Consider the following 21,780-nt stretch of genomic DNA (forward strand, 5'->3'; position numbering starts at 1 on the left):
ATGACCCTGGTGCCCTCTACTATGTCAATGTGTGCTACACTTCTCTATAGGAAGCCACTGTAGACCTAACCCTTCTGTCATATTCATTCCCGCCTGGAGCTATGGTCCCTCAGATCAAATAGTATTAGTGTACAGTTGAGTATATAAGGAATAGTGCATATTATATAAGTAATATATACTTGGAATACTCGTGTAATAGTAGAATTTGCATTAAAGGGGTTGTCCCGCGCCGAAACGGGTTTTTTTTTTTTTTAAACCCCCCCCCCGTTCGGCGCGAGACAACCCCGATGCAGGGGTTAAAAAAACCACCCGCACAGCGCTTACCTGAATCCCGGCGGTCCGGCGTCTTCATACTCACCTGCTGAAGATGGCCGCCGGGATCCTCTGTCTTCATGGACCGCAGGGCTTCTGTGCGGTCCATTGCCGATTCCAGCCTCCTGATTGGCTGGAATCGGCACGTGACGGGGCGGAGCTACACGGAGCTACACGGAGCCCCATTCAGAAAAGAAGAAGACCCGGACTGCGCAAGCGCGGCTAATTTGGCCATCGGAGGGCGAAAATTAGTCGGCACCATGGAGACGAGGACGCCAGCAACGGAGCAGGTAAGTATAAAACTTTTTATAACTTCTGTATGGCTCATAATTAATGCACAATGTACATTACAAAGTGCATTATTATGGCCATACAGAAGTGTATAGACCCACTTGCTGCCTCGGGACAACCCCTTTAAGAAAAAAGTTTACAATGAAGAAAAAAATAGAGTAACTGATAATTCTAAATATTGTATACTGATATTGGAAATATGTCATATAGTGAAATAGATTTTTTTTTTCTGTGCCATGTATTTCAGAAACTCTAGTTAATACAACACACTGCAGATTCAGTTTAACAGCGAGGCACAGCGCAAATCATGTGCGGCTTTGGTGTGTTTGTTATTGCAACAAGAGGTGACAGGTCCACGTCCATGACCTCTGAAGGGAAGGAGAAGGTGAATTTCTGCAGAAGAGTTGTAAAAAAGATGAAGAGCTCCATTCTTGCAAGTGTCTCTCCAGCACAGGATCTACGACCTGAAATGGAAAAATAAGCATTTGCTGTATCATTGACATGAGCATCACGTAATACATACTTAAAGGGGTTGCCCAGAATAAAAACCCATTTTATATACAGTATATAGTACACAATTAGAAAATGGAGACTTGATAGAGGCAGTGCTCTACTTAAGCCCTTCAACTGTCAAGGGCCTTTTACGTGGGCCACAATCTAGGGAGAATCTGAACGATTATCATTTAGTGTTAATTAAAGGGGTTGTCCCTCGAAAGCAAGTGGGTCTATACACTTCTGTATGGCCATATTAATGCACTTTGTAATGTACATTGTGCATTAATTATGAGCCATACAGAAGTTATTAGAAATTATTCACTTACCTGTTCCGTTGCTAGCGTCCTCGTCTCCATGGTGCCGTCTAATTTTCAGCGTCTAATCGCCGGATTAGACGTGCTTGCGCAGTCCGGTCTTCTTCTTTTCTCAATGGGGCCGCTCGTGCCGGAGAGCGGCTCCGTGTAGCTCCGCCCCGTCACGTGCCGATTCCAGCCAATCAGGATGCTGGAATCGGCAATGGACCGCACAGAAGCCCTGCGGTCCACCGAGGGAGAAGATCCCGGCGGCCATCTTCACCAGGTAAGTAAGAAGTCACCGGAGCGCGGGGATTCAGGTAAGCGCTGTGCGGTTTTGTTTTTTTAAGTCCCTGCATCGGGTTTGTCTCGCGCCGAACGGGGGGGCTGTTGAAAAAAAAAAAACCCGTTTTAGCGCGGGACAACCCCTTTAGGGCCCCAATAGAATGACACATTGTTTGCTTCTCTTTTGTCATGCAGTTTCTGCAAGCCCATGTAAACAGGAAGTCGTTCACTAATGAAAAACTATCTGATTACTGTGAATAGAGGCGGGTGGGCCAAAACAATTCCCGGCCCCTCCTACTCCATTCATGAGTGATAATCATTCTTGTGTGAAAGCAATCTCAGCCAGAGTGGAGAATTCATACAAAGACTGTCTCCCTTTCTCTGGAGGACGTGAACTGTCATTCATTATACAGACATCCGATTGATATGAATGAAAACTATGTAATGCTTAATGTCACCTGTGGAGGTGCTGCAGGGAAATTGAACACTTACTGCCAGGCTTCCTTACAGATTACAGCTGTTTGCTGAGAATCACAGAAAAGGGAAACTTTGTGATCTGCTTCTTCTCAAGGGATCTTTCTAAAAAGTATGAATTGTCCACATCTCAGGGGCGTAAGAATAGAGGATGCAAAGGATGTGGTTGCAGTGGGGCCCACAAGCCTTAAGGGGCCCATAAAGCTTTTCTTCTCCATATAGGGACCCCAACACTATGAATAAAGCATTATAGTTAAGGCCCTGTTACAGATTTTGCATTGGGGCCCAGAAGTATCAAGTTATGCCTCTGCTTTAACTCTTCAAAGGCAACGGTACATGGGATACCCTTTGTGGTAGGGTCCACTTCCTTGAAAGAAACTATTTTATGCCATATTTGGACACTCGGGTGTTGGTCTAGCAGATTTTTATAGATGTTCTTTACAGCTTTCTGACATAAACATTAAGCATTACTGATCAATGAGTAGGCAAAGAATAACTAGATAAATAGTGAAATCATTCAATAGTCCTCAAAACCATAATCCAAAGCCTCACAGGGCATATGGTAAAATATGTCACTTAAATTAGGCAGATGGATGGGTATAAAAGCTACACAAAGTGTTGAATATTAGATCCACATACAATGTATTAAAACAGTATAAACATCACTAAAATCACAGCATAACACAGTTATTGGAAGATTGTGATGGAAGATAATAAAATGTGCATAAAGATGTTAAACATGGGATTTTTAGATTAACAGCATGGCATCCTAATGAAGCTGTAGGAGTAAATAGTGATTTTCAATAAAGTTTGAATACAAAATGCGAGATGGTACAAGGCCTTTCCTGATGGAACGTAGCATAGTTATATGCTTAGTCATTATGCAAAGTCTATTTGAAGGTTGGACATTGACTTAAGAGACGCTACCTCCCAATAGGGGGGCTGTAGAAGCACTGTACCATTTCCTTTTTGCATACCAAATTTCCCTAAGTAGCATTGTAGTAACATCTACTTGTCTACTTCTGCCTATTTGGTGATTTTTATAAGGAGAAATAATACCCCTCCCAAATAAAGTTTACACTAAAGTTTTTTACTAATTCTTACACATAATATGTGGAGGCAGTTTTCTCCATTTAGTATAGGATTTGTATGATCGGTGTAGAGAATCCTGTTATGTTCGGAGAAGTTATACAGTATGATCGCTTATGGTACCCTTATAAATATCTTCTACTTCACAACTGGAGCCCTTCCAACCTTGAGGGTAAAAAGGCTTGAATTATGCTCCAACGTGCTCACTTTTATATCGCTAACACCTTGGTGGCTGCTAAGGTCTTAGATATTGTAATTGTTCTGCCATATATCATGTTTCTGATATTCTTACCCGCAGAGAAGGGCATGAAGGCGTCTTTCTTTATGAAATTTCCCTTGGAATCAAGAAAATGATTTGGATAAAACTCTTCAGGTTTCTCAAACTGTGTCTCGTCTCTCAATGCTGAGCTCAATAATGGGATGATATAGGTGCCCTGGGGTCAAAAATATAAGTTATTAAGTCACATATTTCACTGAGCCCTCTGGTTTTACATCACACAAGACATTTTATGTTCTCTTGCTTTTGTGTTACAGTGTTTTGAAGTACAAGTTTATTGTCAGCCTCTTGTTATGCCCAACCATACTACTATTGCAATTTGGCAATGGGGAGCATTAAAATAATACACTGCACATAAGGGGGGATTTATTATAACTAACATTTCAAATGCTTGTCTTAACCCTTTCCAGTCCAATTTCCCTGCCACCCACACACTTCCCAGCTCTTAATTATTTTGGCTGGGGAAAGCGCATTGTGGATTTCCTGGAATCACTCAACAGAAACACAAAAATAATCCGTCATGATTTTCTTAGCAATTTTTTGAAAATTTCCAATCCAATGTCGGTCCTTGTCCGACATTAAGATTTCATAGTGAGTGGTGTTTCCTGAAGATGCTGAGGGAGAAATAGCAAGTGCTGACAGTACACAATGTAAAATGGAGAAGGTCCAATAGATTCATTAATGTGGTTATTTAGACAGAACTGAGCCCAGGGTAGGAGTGTTAACCAATAGTTTTGTTGAGAAGGAAAAAATGTCTAAGCAAGGTCTTCAGAATTTGATTAGTTCACTCCACTTGAGCATTTGTTTGTAGGGGATAAGTAGGAGAAACTCTAGTTTTATTTCTAGTAGTCTAGTGACCTAGACTTGTCGCTACTAAGTGCTACTACAGTTCTGGGAAAGTAATGAAATTGATCTGTTTATTACTGTTATAATTCTGTGGTCTTTTTCCTATTAAATGGGCTGAATAGATGTTTAAAGTGGAGTTGATGATTGGAGGATCTGAGAGAGCAGACTGGTGGATAGAATAGCTGATCTGCAGTATTACTTAATGTACTCGTCCAGCCTCTCAACCAATCATCTCTATACAGCTGGAAGGACGTAAAAGTTTGAAATATCCCTGTTCAGTTCCAGAAGCTGCAGAAAAAAGTGCAAACTAGGTGCAGTATGAAGTGCAACAACTGGTTAAGTCCCTGTTATATACAGCATCTCCCTGAGTCTGAAGAAGGAGTTAGGTGGCAGATACAATGCTGAAGTATTATTCCCATAGCCCAAAGGAGAAATCTGGACAAGCAGTATAGAAATTTGTGTGTAGGAACAGCAGTATCTTCAGCCATCAACTCTGAGCCCAGATGTGCGGAAAGTATCTGTATGGACAGTCACCTTGTTTGCTTGAAGTTTGCTGAAACTTCAATAAAAGTAAGTTTTGCTGTCAACCTCTCCCTGATTCCTGGAGCTTCTTCCCATGGGGAGAGCTGCACCACGCTACACTCTAGCATCTGCCCCAGGAGCAGAGACCAACACATAACATCAAGTCTCCCTTACTTTACTGTAGTGCAACCAGGTGTGGGGTATGGGTCATGGCCACCATGACACTAGCTGCTCCCATTCTGGCTCGCTACAGTAGACCAGATAGAGCTCTTCAGAGTTGTATGGTAAATTGAAAGCCCTAATCAGATGCAATGTGCAGAGGTGAACAGTTATATTTGAAGTGGTGTTTGATGAATAATTGTACCAGGTAAGTAGTAGAGGGTAAACCTGTGAGAAGTTCAAAATGAACTATCTTCGAAAATCTGTCAACTACTATCCGGATCATTGAGTATTCAAAAGAGTGAGAGAGATCTGTAATAAAAATCCATGGCTATCTAAAGCCATGGGTATTCCAGAACAGATAGGGAGATGGTTGTTGCCCTAAAGGTTTATTACGGGCCCATATGTAGTGTACAGAAGTTGTATACTGCATAAATGTGCTGTGGACTCTAAAGGTGGTCAATATGTGAAATAATCTGTATCTATATCTTTAATGTTATGTTGGTCTACCACACTATGTCTGGATAAGCACAGCCTAATTTAGAGGACATGAGTCAGACAGCCAGATGAGAGACAGTCTGGGACTGGAGGAACATTTCTAAGCAAAGATTGGTGGAGAGTAGTTTAAGGGGTCTGTGGGAGGGCACATTGCAGACAGAAGGAGGGTGAGACGGAGTCAGAGAGTGGAAAGAAAGGGAACTGACAAGAGAAAAGACCAGAGGAGATCAGAGAAGGAAGATGGGGTACTAGCAAAAAAAAGCAGGAGCTGAGAGACAGTGTGGTGGGAAGGAGAAGAAAGTGTGATTACCTAAGTTCGGTGGTATCTACAGAGAGATGAGAAAACAAACTAAAGTAAGTGTGATGCACTAAAATAGGCTCTTGTTACTTGAAAGAATAGAAGAGAATTAGCAAGGACCTAAAGTAATTGTATTGCATTAAAAGCGAATCTTAATACTTGAAAAAAATAGAAGAAATAGAAAAGAGAGTCACCACACATACTTGATAAAAAGACACAAAATCCTTGATGTCTTCAGTTTAAGTAGACCACAAGTATTGGCATTAAATGAGTTCTGTAGTGCTACATAGCCCAGGATGACTGGCAAGTAGAGATGAGCGAACGTGTTCGTCCGAACTTGATATCCGTGCGGATATTAGGGTGTTCGGGATGTTCGTTATTCGTAACGAACACCATGCGGTGTTCAGGTTACTTTCACTTCCTTCCCTGAGACGTTAGCACGCTTTTCTGGCCAATTGAAAGACAGGGAAGGCATTACAACTTCCCCCTGTGTTGTTCCAGCCCTATACCACCCCCCTGCTGTGAGTGGCTGGGGTGATCAGGTGTTCGCCTAATATAAAAGTCGGCCCCTCCCGCGGCTCACCTCAGATGCCGTGTGAGTTAGATGAGGGACAGTGCTGTTTGTACCGGAGCTGCTGTAGGGAAAGAATTGGTAGTTAGTGTAGGCTTCAAGACCCCCAAAGGTCCTTATTAGGGCCACTGATAGCTGTGTGTTGGCTGCTGTTAGCAGTGGCAATTATTTTTTTTTCTCAAAATCGCCTCTGCAGAGTGTTGCACCCGGCATTAGGGACAGAAGTGCTGCATAGGTAGGGAGAGTGTTAGGAGTGAGTGTAGCCTTCAAGAACCTCAACGGTCCTTTCTAGGGCCATATTTATCCGTGTGCAGTACTGTCCAGGCTGCTGTTAGCTGTGCTGCATTTTTTTTTTCTTCTCAAAATCGCCTCTGCAGAGCATTGCACCCTCCATTGATACTGCAGGGAAAGAATTGTGTAGGCAGGGCCACAACACAGTTATTATTCATTGAATATACGCAGTGCTGCCTTTTGGTGGAAAAAAACTGAAAATAATTCTATTTGTCCTGCCTCTGTCCGTCCTAACGCCGGTGGACACGTGTCGGCTGCGTGTGCAACGTTTAAAAATCAGACGCACCCAGCTACGTTTTACTCCTGGCTTCGCCATTTGCTTTCCTTAATTGGGAAAAAAAATACCTGCTCTGCCAGAGTTAATAACTCTGCTACCCTCACGTTCTGTGACACATTAGCAGGGACACAGCACAGTTATTAAACTTCTCATGTTCATTGAATATACGCAGTGCTGCCTTTTGGTGGAAAAAAACTGAAAATAATTCTATTTGTCCTGCCTCTGTCCGTCCTAAGGGCGGTGGACACGTGTCGGCTGCGTGTGCAACGTTTAAAAATCAGACGCACCCAGCTATGTTTTACTCCTGGCTTCGCCATTTGCTTTCCTTAATTGGGAAAAAAATACCTGCTCTGCCAGAGTTAATAACTCTGCTACCCTCACGTTCTGTGCCACATTAGCAGGGACACGCACAGTTATTAAACTTAGATTATTCATTCACTAGAGGCAGTGGGGCCTTTCGTTTTCAAAAAAGGGAAAAAAATTATATTTGGCTGCAGTCTTGCGCCAATTTATTTCCTGCCTGTGAAATCAAATCACTGGTAATACAGCATGCTGAGGGGTAGGGGTAGGCCTAGAGGACGTGGACGCGGCCGAGGATGCGGAGGGCCAAGTCAGGGTGTGGGCACAGGCCGAGCTCCTGATCCAGGTGTGTCGCAGCCGACTGCTGCGCGATTAGGAGAGAGGCACGTTTCTGGCGTCCCCACATTCATCGCCCAATTAATGGGTCCACGCGGGAGACGGTTATTAGAAAATGAGCAGTGTGGGCAGGTCCTGTCCTGGATGGCAGAAAGTGCTTCGAGCAACCTATCGTCAACACGCAGTTCTGCGATGTCCACTGCTGCAAATCTGAATCCTCTGTCTGCTGCTCCTCCTTCCTCCCAGCCTCCTCACTCCACTACAATGACACCTGCTCAGGAGCGGGAACACTCCCAGGAACTGTTCTCGGGCCCCTGCTTAGATTGGGCAGGAGTGGTTCCTCTCCCACCAGAGGAGTTTATCGTCACTGATGCCCAACCATTCGAAAGTTCCCGGGGTCCGGGGGAAGAGGCTGGGGACTTCCGCCAACTGTCTCAACAACTTTCTGTGGGTGAGGAGGACGATGACGATCAGACACAGTTGTCTTGCAGTGAGGTAGTAGTAAGGGCAGTAAGTCCGAGGGAGCAGCGCACAGAGGATTCGGAGGAAGAGCAGCAGGACGATGAGGTGACTGACCCCACCTGGTGTGCAACGCTTACTCAGGAGGACAGGTCTTCAGAGGGGGAGTCAAGGGCATCAGCAGGGCAGGTTGGAAGAGGCAGTGCGGTGGCCAGGGGTAGAGGCAGGGCCAGACCGAATAATCCACCAACTGTTTCCCAAAGCGCCCCCTCGCGCCATGCCACCCTGCAGAGGCCGAGGTGCTCTAAGGTCTGGCAGTTTTTCACAGAGACGCCTGACGACCGACGAACAGTGGTGTGCAACCTTTGTCGCGCAAAGCTCAGCCGGGGAGCCAACACCAACAGCCTCACCACCACCACCATGCGCAGACATATGATGGCCAAGCACCCCACAAGGTGGGACGAAGGCCGTTCAGCGCCTCCGGTTTGCACCCCTGCCTCTCCCCCTGTGCCCCAACCTGCCACTGAGATGCAACCCCCCTCTCAGGACACAGGCACTACCGCCTCATGGCCTGCACCCACACCCTCATCTCCGCTGTCCTCGGCCCCATCCAGCAGTGTAGTTCAGCGCACCGTCCAGCCGTCGCTTGCGCAACTGTTGGAGCGCAAGCGCAAGTACGCCGCCACGCACCCGCACGCTCAAACGTTAACCGTCCGCATAGCAAAATTCATCAGCCTTGAGATGCTGCCGTATAGGGTTGTGGAAATGGAGTCCTTCAAAAGTATCATGGAGGCGGCGGCCCTGCGCTACTCAGTTCCCAGTCACCACTACTTTTCCCGATGTGCCGTCCCAGCCCTGCACGACCACGTCTCCCGCAACATTGTACGCGCCCTCACCAACGCGGTTACTGCCACGGTCCACTTAACAACGGACACGGGGACAAGCACAGGCGGGCAGGGCCACTACATCTCCCTGACGGCACATTGGGTGAATTTAGTGGAGGCTGGGACAGAGTCAGAGCCTGGGACCGCTCACGTCCTACCCACCCCCAGAATTGCGGGCCCCAGCTCGGTGGTGGTATCTGCGGAGGTGTATGCTTCCTCCACTAAAGCACCCTCCTCCTCCTCCTCTATCTCACAATCAAGATGTGTTAGCAGCAGCATGTCGCCAGCAGTCGGTGTCGGGCGGTGTGGCAGCACAGCGGTGGGCAAGCGTCAGCAGGCCGTGCTGAAACTACTCAGCTTAGGCGATAAGAGGCACACGGCCCACGAACTGCTGCAGGGTCTGACAGAGCAGACTGACTGCTGGCTTGCGCCGCTGAGCCTCCAACCGGGCATGGTCGTGTGTGACAACGGCCGTAACCTGGTGGCGGCTCTGCAGCTCGGCAGCCTCACGCACGTGCCATGCCTGGCCCACGTCTTTAATTTGGTGGTTCAGCGCTTTCTGAAAAGCTACCCACGCTTGTCAGACCTGCTCGTAAAGGCGCGCCGGCTCTGCGCACATTTCCGCAAGTCCCACACGGACGCTGCCACCCTGCGCACCCTGCAACATCACTTTAAGCTGCCAGTGCACCGACTGCTGTGCGACGTGCCCACACGGTGGAACTCTACGCTCCACATGTTGGCCAGGCTCTATGAACAACGTAGAGCTATAGTCGAATACCAACTCCAACATGGGCGGCGCAGTGGGAGTCAGCCTCCTCAATTCCTTTCAGAAGAGTGGGCCTGGTTGGCAGACATCTGCCATGTCCTTGGTAATTTTGAGGAGTCTACCCAGGTGGTGAGCGGCGATGCTACAATCATTAGCGTCACCATTCCTCTGCTATGCATCTTGAGAAATTCCCTGCAAACCATAAAGGCAGCTGCTTTGCGCTCGGAAACGGGGGCGGGGGAAGACAGTATGCCGCTGGATAGTCAGGGCACCCTCCTGTCTATTTCTCAGCGCGTACAGGAGGAGGAGGAGGAGCAGGGGAGGATGAGGAGGAGGGGGAAGAGACAGCTTGGCCCGCTGCTGACGGTACACCGGCTGATTGCCTGTCATCCTTTCAGCGTGTATGGCCTGAGGAGGAGGAGGAGGAGGATCCTGAAAGTGATCTTCCTAGTGAAGACAGCCATGTGTTGCGTACTGGTACCCTGGCACACATGGCTGACTTCATGTTAGGATGCCTTTCTCGTGACCCTCGCATTGCACGCATTCTGGCCACAACGGATTACTGGGTGTACACACTGTTCGACCCACGCTATAAGGAGAACCTGCCCACTCTGATTCCCGAAGAGGAAAGGGGTTCGAGATTGTTGCTATACCACAGGACCCTTGCGGACAAGCTGATGGTAAAATTCCCAGCCGACAGCGCTAGTGGCAGAAGGTGCAGTACCGAGGGCCAGGTAGCAGGGGAGGTGCGGAGATCGAGCAGCATGTACATCCCAGGCAGTGCAACAGTCTTTAAGGGCCTGGCCAGCTTTATGGCTCCCCACCAAGACTGTGTCACCGCTCCCCAGTCAAGGCTGAGTCGGCGGGAGCACTGTAAAAGGATGGTGAGGGAGTACGTAGCCGATCGCACGACCATCCTCGGTGACGCCTCTGCCCCCTACAACTACTGGGTGTCGAAGCTGGACACGTGGCCTGAACTAGCGCTGTATGCCCTGGAGGTGCTTGCTTGTCCTGCGGCTAGCGTCTTGTCGGAGAGGGTGTTTAGTGCGGCTGGGGGAATCATCACAGATAAGCGTAGCCGCTTGTCAACCGACAGTGCCGACAGGCTAACACTCATCAAGATGAACAAAGGCTGGATTTCCCCAGACTTCTGTTCTCCACCAGCGGACAGCAGCGATACGTAAGCAATACGTAGGCTGCACCCGCGGATGGAAGCCACGTTCTCTCTCACCATCCAAAACGGGGACATTTCTGCTTCATCAATCTGTGTCTAATATTCCTCCTCCTCCTCCTGCTCCTCCTCCTGAAACCTCACGTAATCACGCTGAACGGGCAATTTTTCTTAGGGCCACAAGGCTCACTCAAATAATTTTTCTGAACAATTTTTATAAGTTTCAATGCTCTTAAAAGCGTTGGAACTTTAACTTGAAACAATTTTTCGTTACACTGGGCTGCCTCCAGGCCTAGTTACCACTTAAGCCACATTAACCAAAGCGATTCACCTGCCATCTTGGTTGGGCATGGCCAATTTTTACTGAGGTACATTAGTACTGTTGGTACACCAATTTTTTTGGGGCCCTCACCTACAGTGTAATCATAGCAATTTGTATGTTCTTCGCCTGCACTCATGGTACAGAAAGGTGTGTGGGGTTGGCCTACACTTTAGCTACATAAATGTAACTTGGGCCTTGGCTATACTAAGGCTACTGAAATGGAACTAAGACTGCGCTCCCACTATACTGCTGCTTCAGAATTGTTACTGGGGCCTGTCTTGAGTGCTACTATTGCTGACATGGAACGAAGACTGCGCTCCCGCTATACTGCTGCTTCGGAATTGTTACTGGGGCCTGTCTTGAGTGCTACTATTGCTGACATGGAACGAAGACTGCGCTCCCTCTATACTGCTGCTTCGGAATTGTTACTGGGGCCTGTCTTGAGTGCTACTATTGCTGACATGGAACGAAGACTGCGCTCCTCCTATAATGCTGCTACTGATATGTTAGTGGGGCCTGTCCTAATGCTACGGCTGAAATGTTACGAATTCTGGGCTCTGCCTATACCGCTGCTAATGGTATGTCTCTGGGGTGTGGAAACAGAGGCTTCCCAAAGACATGATGGCGGCGAGGCCATTTCCCACCAACGCGGTTACTGTTAAGGTGCATATAACCACGGACACGTGGAGAGGACACGTAGTGCCTCAAAAACATCCCCCTCCTCCTCCAACAGGGAAAACATTTTTGGCAAATGCCTTTGCATTGGTTCGTCTGGTGGCAGTCCAAGAATTTCACCTTTACCGACACAACAAGAGAGCCCCCACACCATCCCCCCGCCACGGCCCACTTAATCCTGGCCGCATTCCGAAAACCAACAAAATACAACCGTGCTACTAGGTCCGCAGTCACCACCACATTACCACCAACACGGTTACTGTTAAGGTGCATATTACCAGTCTGACTGGGGCATGCAGACACCTTGACAGAATGAATAGTGTGTGGCACATAGGTTCCCCATTGCTATGCCCACGTGTGCAGCTCCTGATGACGGTGGCACAGGATTCTATTTCTCATTGCTTCTGTACAGCATTGTGGGCTATCGCCCCGCCCCTTTTAAAGAGGGTCGCTGCCTAGCCGTGCCAACCCTCTGCAGTGTGTGCCTGCTGTTCCTCCTCATGGCAGACGCACTTCTAAATAGACATGAGTGTGGCGTGGCATGAGGGCAGCTGAAGGCTGCGCAGGGACACTTTGGTGTGCGCTGTGGGGGGGAGGGGGGGGCGGTTGGGCAGCATGTAACCCAGGAGAAGTGGCAGCGGAGTGTCATGCAGGCGGTGATTGTGCTTTGTTGTAGCTAGTGTGGTGCTTAGCTAAGGTATGCCATGCTAATGAGGGCTTTTCAGAAGTAAAAGTTGTTGGGAGGGGGGGGGGGGCCCACTCTTGCCGGTATTGTGGCTTAATAGTGGGACCTGTGAACTTGAGATGCAGCCCAACATGTAGCCCCTCGCCTGCCCTATCCGTTTCTGTGTCATTCCCATCACTTTCTTGAATTGCCCAGATTTTCACACATGAAAACCTTAGCGAGCATCGGCGAAATACAAAAATGCTCTGGTCGTCCATTGACTTCAATGGGGTTCGTTATTCGAAACGAACCCTCGAACATCGCGGGAAGTTCGTTTCGAATAACGAACACCCGAACATTTTGGTGTTCGCTCATCTCTACTGGCAAGCTTGATAGAATGCCCCCAAGATAGAATTCTAGGTCTCTGTTTAGAGGAAACAAGTATGCTGCCAGGTGGATGTCTCACAGGTGAATAGTGTTAGAAGCTACAAGCTTGTCAAGTTTTATAAGAAATTGTGGTTCTTGGTGGGCATCAGTGACATTAAAATAACTTCACAATACATCAACTTTGTACTTCTTTTGGTAGGCTGGAAATGTAGGTGGAAATTAAATCTGGTGAAGAATAAGGACCAATGGGCTTGTCGTGGGTTGAGGCGTTGATCTGTTTGAAGATAGGTGAGATTCTTTTGCCCGGTATAAATGTGTATAGGAAAAGCAGACCCCTCTAGCCAATATCGCCATTTTTAATGGCCAGTTTCATGGCTAATAGCTCCAATCCTGATCCAAATAATTATTTCCTGCCAAAGAAAGCAGCTTAGAGAAAAAACAAAAGTGATATTTTTCCCTTTAGAAGATCTTTGCATTAGAACTACTCTAATCTCAAGATGAAAGGGCTTAGATATATTTGGTCAATGGAATACCATTGCACAGGAAAATGCTGTCTTCTTATCTTGGGAGGCCCTCTCCACCTACTGTGATCAGAATTTAGTCATGTTGAGTCAGTGTGGTTATGTGCACTGCTCAAGTAAAAATGCAATTGGCCAAGCCTCAAATTCATTGCAGTCACACTTTTGGTCTTTGACACTTTCACACTTTTTGTGTTCAGCAAGTCTAAGACTGCAGATAACTTTTCAGGAATCAAACTTAAGCTGGTAACAGAAATGACCCAAGAATGGAAGGAAGGATTTCTTAAGAAAGCACTTATCCAACTTAGTATATAGTCCATTGGCATGTGGTCATTGTAATACTTCTCTAACATTCCTGCTTAGGAAGAGCAGTTGTTAGAGAAAACCAGAATATCATCTATATAGGGGATCAGTGAGGAGTACAGAAGATCTAGGGGCAGCAGGAGAAGAGGACTTTGTGACAAATCCACATTCAAGGTTTTAATATAGGTGGACATTGAATCCATTTTGAGCAGAGGGAGTGGGTATATGAACCCCCAAGGTGGTGTAGATTCAATAATCATATCAATGGTTTAGTCAAAAGCCATAAGGGAGATAGTATTTTGGATTTCCCCTTACTGAACATATCTGCGAAGGCAATGTATGGAGAAGGGAGACTTGCTAGTTCTTTGGCCCAGGAGTGTTACGTACTAGAGTCACCAGGTGAAGGTCATGCAACTGACAACAGGAACACCATTGGGACACTTGTTCTGAATCCCAGTCCACAACTAATAAGTGGAGGCAAAGTCAGGGAAGACCTAGTATAACAGAATTAATAGACCTTGACAGAACATAGAATTAATTGTTTTTCATTAAGAAGAACTCCAGTTTGCATATCAAAAGGTACAGTGATGAACCAAATGACATCTGGCACAACACCTTCATTGACAGAAGACACCAATACAGCCTTCTTCAAAGGAGTATGGGAATCTTATATTTGGTTGGGGCAGGCAGCAAATTTCAGTACGAGGAACAAGAATCAGTATGCACAGCTGGGCCAGGAGTCAGGGCAGGCAGCAAGCAGAAGAGTGGTCAGTATATCAAACTTGGGTCTAGAGTAGATACAGGAACAGAGTCAGGAATAGCAAAATGTAGAAAACGGGAAAATCAGAACATACTTGTAGTTGCACCTTGGGCAGACCAAAAGGACCTCAATACTCAAGCATCCTCCATAGGAAGAAGATGCCAGATATAGCCAGAGATGACAGGGGACAGTAATGTTTGGTGTGTGTTAGACCATCATAAGGACAGCCAGGAGTGCAGGCGCACTCTTCAAGCCAGTGTTAAAGCATGAGCAGGCACCAGAACTGGGCTTCTGCCATGAGAAGGAGCAGTATCCGAACCGCACCCGTCAGGACGGATAAGTTAGCGGTCCGGCCTCAAGCTGTGACATATTAAATACAGTACAATACACACATATACACATTACACATTTTGTACATATTAGGTTCTGTTCACATGATGTTTAAAGTCTGTGTTGGCGATAAGTTGTAACAATCCTAAACATGCCTACATGGTGCACAACCCCACTGACATAGCATGTTCTATTTACAAAGTGCACCACTCATTAATGTTCAATGAAAAGCACCACATTAAGCACATAGTGCAGAGTTCCTTGAAGGCTAAATTAATAGCATAGCATGTTGGTGGACATAATGAAGTACATCTGTACCTGTTGGAATGCTGGGGTACATAACTAATAAAATAAAAATGTAAACAGTGCATGTTCCTTTACTACCCGGGTTCCACATAAATAAGCCCTAGCTCAGTATTCAGAGAGGCTTGAAATATAAGCCCTATGCCAAAAGTAAGCTCTAGTTGCACTACTAAAAATATATATGTATACATTACCTAGCAGGCTTAGCCCAGGTACCTGCTGGTGCACTCCAGAGGTTTGGCGCGGTTCCCGCAGTCCTCAGACACTTATACAACATCACTTCCTGGTTATTCATAAATCCCACCTCCAGGAAGTCAACCGCTTCCACCACTGCTCAGCCAACCAATGCAGCCCTGGATAATCCAATTACAACCATTGCAATGGTTCATCCAGCTGCATTGATTGGCTGAGGAGCGGTTGAAGAACCAATCACAGCCATCGCTTTCTGGAGGCCGGATTTATGAATCTCTTACTCGGGAAGTGATGTTTATTGAGCAACCGAGGACTGTGGGATGCACATCGGAGTTGTGGAGAGCAGCAGGAAGGACCTCCTTCTTGAATAAGACCTAGTACCTCTTTTGGGGCCAAAAATGAATATAGAACAGGGTCTTATTTGCGGGGAAACACACACACACACATATATATATATATATATATATATACTACCGTTCAAAAGTTTGGGGTCACATTGAAATGTCCTTATTTTTGAAGGAAAAGCACTGTCCTTTCAATGAAGATAACTTTAAACTAGTCCTAACTTTAAACAAATGCACTCTATACATTGCTAATGTGGTAAATGACTATTCTAGCTGCAAATGTCTGGTTTTTTGTGCAATATCTACAAAGGTGTATAGAGGCCTATTTCCAGCAACTATCACTCCAGTGTTCTAATGGTACAATGTGTTTGCTCATTGGCTCAGAAGGCTAATTGATGATTAGAAAACCCTTGTGCAATCATGTTCACACATCTGAAAACAGTCTAGCTCGTTACAGAAACTACAAAACTGACCTTCCTGTGAGCAGATTGAGTTTCTGGAGCATCACATTTGTGGGGTCAATTAAACGCTCAAAATGGCCAGAAAAAGAGAACTTTCATCTGAAACTCGACAGTCTATTCTTGTTCTTAGAAATGAAGGCTATTCCATGCGAGAAATTGCTAAGAAATTGAAGATTTCCTACAACGGTGTGTACTACTCCCTTCAGAGGACAGCACAAACAGGCTCTAACCAGAGTAGAAAAAGAAGTGGGAGGCCGCGTTGCACAGCTAAGCAAGAAGATAAGCACATTAGAGTCTCTAGTTTGAGAAACAGACGCCTCACAGGTACCCAACTGGCATCTTCATTAAATAGTACCCGCAAAACACCAGTGTCAACATCTACAGTGAAGAGGCGGCTGCGGGATTTTGGGCTTCAGGGCAGAGTGGCAAAGAAAAAGCCATATCTGAGACTGGCCAATAAAAGAAAAAGATTAAGATGGGCAAAAGAACACAGACATTGGACAGAGGAAGACTGGAAAAAAGTGTTGTGGACGGATGAATCCAAGTTTGAGGTGTTTGGATCACAAAGAAGAACGTTTGTGAGACGCAGAACAAATGAAAAGATGCTGGAAGAATGCCTGACACCATCTGTTAAGCATGGTGGAGGTAATGTGATGGTCTGGGGTTGCTTTGGTGCTGGTAAGGTGGGAGATTTGTACAGGGTAAAAGGGATTCTGAATAAGGAAGGCTATCACTCCATTTTGCAACGCCATGCCATACCCAGTGGACAGCGCTTGATTGGAACCAATTTCATCCTACAACAGGACAATGACCCTAAACACACCTCCAAATTGTGCAAGAACTATTTACAGCAGAAGCAGGCAGCTGGTATTCTATCGGTAATGGAGTGGCCAGCGCAGTCACCAGATCTGAACCCCATTGAGCTGTTGTGGGAGCAGCTTGACTGTATGGTACGCCAGAAGTGCCCATCCAACCAATCCAACTTGTGGGAGATGCTTCTAGAAGCGTGGGGTGCAATTTCTCAAGCTTACCTCAACAAATTAACAGGTAGAATGTCAAAGGTGTGCAATGCTGTAATTGCTGCAAAAGGAGGATTCTTTGACGAAAGCAAAGTTTGATGTAAAAACAATGTTATTTCAAATACAAATCATTATTTCTAACCTTGTCAATGTCTGGGCTCTATTTTCTATTCATTTCACAATGCATGGTGGTGAATAAGTGTGACTTTTCATGGAAAACACAAAATTGTTTGGGTGATCCCAAACTTTTGAACGGTAGTGTATGTATATATATATATATATATATATATATATATATATATATATATATATAAATATATATATATATATATATATATATATATATATATATATATATATATTAGTATGAAATAGTGTAGCTTAATACACTATTTCAGACCACAAAGCAAGGTGCAAATATAGCAAATGTTAACATGACTGGCACACCATGATAACTTGATTTACAGCATTGCAGTCCATAAGTTTTGTATAGCACAGAGTGTTAAGGCAGCATAATGCAGCCCTAAGCTCTCGCTCATGACCTGAAGGTTGCGGGTTCAATCCCTGAATGGTTCAGGTACCCGGCTCAAGGTTAACTCAGTCTTCAATCCTTTCGAGGTTGGTACAATGAGCACCTAGCTTGTTGGGGGTAAAGATGACTGGAAAGGCAATGGCAACCCCCCCCCCCCCCCTGGCTAAACTAGTCTGCCAAGAAAACGTTGCGATGTGACATCACCCTAGGAGTTATTTATGATTCGGTGCGTGCACCAGGGGACTTTACTTTTTTTGTACATTATAGTCAAGTTATCACAACACATGAAATATGAAGTTAAAATTTGCTACATTGGTTTACTGGCGGATACTTTTTTGCCTCAGTTGGGTAAATGTAGTCATATGCATACATTTGATGTATACGCTGGGAGCTTTCTCCACAAATACACCAAAATCAGGGCTAACATGTCATATGGATATACCTTTGCATGCAATCATGTATAGTATACTTATTCATAGCACACATAGGAAAATGCTGTACATATGCATGGACTATATATACTACAATCATACATACTCTGTACAAAATGTACTTATAGTATATAGGATTATAAGCAATGTTGGTTGAGGCAGGTAACGGTGATGTAATAACATTGTTGGTCAATACCTGGACAGGTAATACATGATACTTACTTTTGGAATAAAATATCCTCTGAAGGTCACATCTTTGGCTGTTTCATGACCCAAATTCAAAGGAACAATGTCAGCAAATCTCTGGATCTCATGTACTACGGCATTGGTAAAAGGCATTTGTCCTCGATGACTGTACATGGGCTGTGCGGATCCGATGACTGATGAAATCTCCTCCTGAACCTTTTCTAAGTAAGATAACAACAGTTCAGCAGTAAATTACAATGTTCTTAAATGGGTTGTCCATTTGTAAACTGTTGATGGCCTATCTGCAAGATAGGCCATCCATAGAAGGTCAGCAGGGGTCTACCACCCGAGGCGCCCAATTGTCTGTTCGCTGGATTAATGCGCTCGAGCATGGAGCTGATTACTCTCTGTAGTGGCGGTGTACAGACTTGGCATTACAGGGAAAATTACCATTGAAGTGAATGGGAACTTTTCCTGTAATACCAAGCCTGGCCACTGCAGTGGGAATGGAGCTGTCTGCTTCCTGCAAAAATAGTAAAAAACGTAAAAAAAGTAAAAAATCTTTTTAAGGGCTCTTTTACATGGGGGAATTTGCGCAGCTAACTTACATGTACAAAAAAATTGTGACTATTAGAATTAATGGTTTCCTATGGAAACATTCAGATGTACGAATTTTAGCCACTCAAAAAACTCATACCTGAAAAAACAGGACACGAGCAACTGAAATCCCGCAACTGAAATTCCGTGCTGTGTGAAAAGATAGGACCTGACCTATCTTTGGTGCGCAAACTGCAAGAGTTTTCATAGACTCCTATAGGAGCTGAATAAAAAATGAGGGAGGAGTGCTGCCATGCCACTAAACATAGAAGCACATTTTAAATGTCCCACTGTACACTCCTGTTAGTCCCTGCGAGGATGAGAGGGGGTTCCCTTTATCTCTGTGGGGATGGTGGGATCTCCCCGCAGCTGGAAGAGACAGAGTGGGATGAATGGAGTTCTTGGAGAACACTCTTCATCGCTGGGGACTCCCTTCATCTCAGCAGGGCTAGAGGGATATCAACACTGCAGCAAGAGAGAGGTTTCCCTGCAAGCGAGAGGAAAGAAATCCCCTGTAGCACATTGCAGGGAGAATAAGGGATTCCCCAGTAGTGTGATACCGGGGTTGACCTGCAAGGGAAAATAAGGAAATCTCCAGCAGCCAGGGAATCCCTTCGTCTCCCCTGGCAACGGAAAAATAAAAAAAATTATGGCTTTTGAAAAGTGGAGATGAAAATTAAAAAAAAAATCATTGCCATGTCCTTAAGGAGTTAAAAGAGAGAAAAGACTGTTGCCATGGTGATACAGAAGCAGGGGTCCTGTTAGTTGCGGTCCTATACATTAACTTCATACATATGTTTATGTCTTTTTCCACAGCATTACTATTGGGCACAAACGTTCCCCCAACAATCGGGCCTTTTGCCCAATTATCAGCTGACAAAGGAGCCAACATGCATTCATTGGCTGATTGTTCAGTATGTGATTATCTATTGATGATGCATTCTGAGGCTGGGTCACAAAGAAAATAGCCTGAAAACCACCTTTAAATTTTCAATCACCAAATATTAGGATGTTCTCAGGCACACACAGTAATACGAGTGATCTGGTCGGGATTTAAGCCACATGAAAAACTTATTCCTACCAGTACCTTGAAATTTCGGATATTTCATCATCAGTAGAAGCCCCCAGCGCAGTGTGGTAGCCGTTGTCTCCGTTCCCCCAGTAAATAAGTTTCTTACAAGTCTTGTTAGATTCCCATCGTGGAAATATGCGTGGGGGCTTCCTGCTTCCTAAAAAAATAAATCAATATACAAAGTAATGCGGAATCAGAATTATGATGTCCTAGAGCTATGGTGGTGATCCTATGGCACACAGAGCCCTCTCTGTTGGCACATGCGTCGACGGTTGCTCACCACGACAATGATAATCGGCCAGGATGCTGTGGCTCCATAGCTGGTAATCATTCAGTGGCGCTGATCCCAGATCCACACTCTGATGTCAGTCTGTGCACTGTGAATCCTCCTCCCCTGACCCTTCCTCCTTGGTTTCGCAGGACGAGAGAAGGAGGAGGCATTCTGGGTGCACACATGTTGAGCAATATGTGCACCCATAGCAGTGCCGAAAAGAGGAGGAGCGGTGCTTAGACTACAAGGATGTAAGTGTGTGGGTTGGGGGGGTATTACTACCGGGGCTACTGTGGGGTTAATAATACTGGGACCAATATAGGGGACACTATTATTAATAGTGTCTCCTATATAAGCCCTTGTAATAATAATATTACTACAAAGGCCACTGGGGGTCACTTTTGCTCTGGAAACCACTGGCGCAACTAGAGGATGCAGGGAATGCGGTTGCACCCGGGCCCAGGAGCCTTAGGGAGCCCATAAGGCCTCTCTTCTCCATATAGGGAGCCCAGTACTATGAATAAAGCATTATAGCTGGGGGCCCGGTTACAGGTTTTGCATTGGGGCCCAGAAGCCTCAAGTTACGACTCTGGCGGAGACCACTGCGTGGGTCACTACTATTACCGGGGCCGATATAAGGGACAGTTTTACTACTGGAGCCACTGTGGGGGACACTATTAATACTTGGGCCGATTTAGGGGACACTACTACTATTGAGGCCACATGGCGCTAATGCTGCGGAATGTCCGCCTCGGAAATTCCTGTTACAAAATCTGCAGCATTTTCACATCCAAAAAAACTGTCAAAATCCACACCATTGGTGCAGATTTTGACTGTAAATCAACCGCATATTCCAACTGATTTCATACTATTTGGCACTCCCCCTCACCTTCTCCGAAGGCTTCCTGCAATCAGTGCTCCCTGGCTTCCAGGTTCCCAGCAAGCTGGTCAGGTGCAGCACTGCTGGTCAGGTGAGGCCACTACAGGCCGCTGGGAACCAGCAGCTAGAGTAAGTGAGGGGGAGCGCAACATAGTATGAAACTAGCTGCCGATACATGGCTGATTTCCAGTCAAAATCTGCACCAATGGTACTCCAGTTCTCCAGCTAAGGAAACACCACACCGTGTTTCTCCCTGTCTATTTTGAAGTGGCCCTGTCCTTTTTTTATAATGATGGAGGTAAATTCATACATTATGATAAGCCCCACCCCTTTGCTATGAATAAGTGGGCTTTGGACTGTGGTTTGGGCACTCGGTCTCTAAAAGGTTTGCCATTACTGTCCTAGAGCATACGGACATCACAGAGGGAGGACCTTTACTCGAGACACCCCTCTACAAGTTACAATGAAGAGACACTCTATAAGGGTAAAGATGTGCAGATGTTTCCTACTGTGGATTTTGCCACAAATTCTTGGCAAATCACGATCAGGTTCCCAAAAGATCTGCTTTCACAGTACAACGTGGGTGCTATCTGTTTGTTACAGCTCACACCCACCTGTAACATCTCTGATAAGTCGCAT

The 21,780-nt window shown here is 45.8% G+C and overlaps 1 protein-coding gene across 1 annotated transcript in view; it reads right to left on the reverse strand.

Annotated features, from left to right (window-relative positions):
• Window positions 1–885: 885 nt before the first annotated feature.
• LOC136616190 (cytochrome P450 2K6-like) overlaps window positions 886–21,780 on the reverse strand; it is a 35,063-nt gene continuing 14,168 nt past the window's right edge. The window contains exons 7-10 of the mRNA XM_066594206.1: window positions 20,006–20,147; window positions 18,358–18,542; window positions 3,532–3,673; window positions 886–1,067 (exon numbers count right to left, since the gene is read on the reverse strand). Coding sequence (XP_066450303.1) covers window positions 886–1,067; window positions 3,532–3,673; window positions 18,358–18,542; window positions 20,006–20,147 — 651 coding nt within the window. The remainder of the gene's footprint in view (window positions 1,068–3,531; window positions 3,674–18,357; window positions 18,543–20,005; window positions 20,148–21,780) is intronic.

The sequence above is a fragment of the Eleutherodactylus coqui genome, chromosome 1 (assembly GCF_035609145.1).
Source record: "Eleutherodactylus coqui strain aEleCoq1 chromosome 1, aEleCoq1.hap1, whole genome shotgun sequence".
Lineage (NCBI taxonomy): Eukaryota > Metazoa > Chordata > Amphibia > Anura > Eleutherodactylidae > Eleutherodactylus > Eleutherodactylus coqui.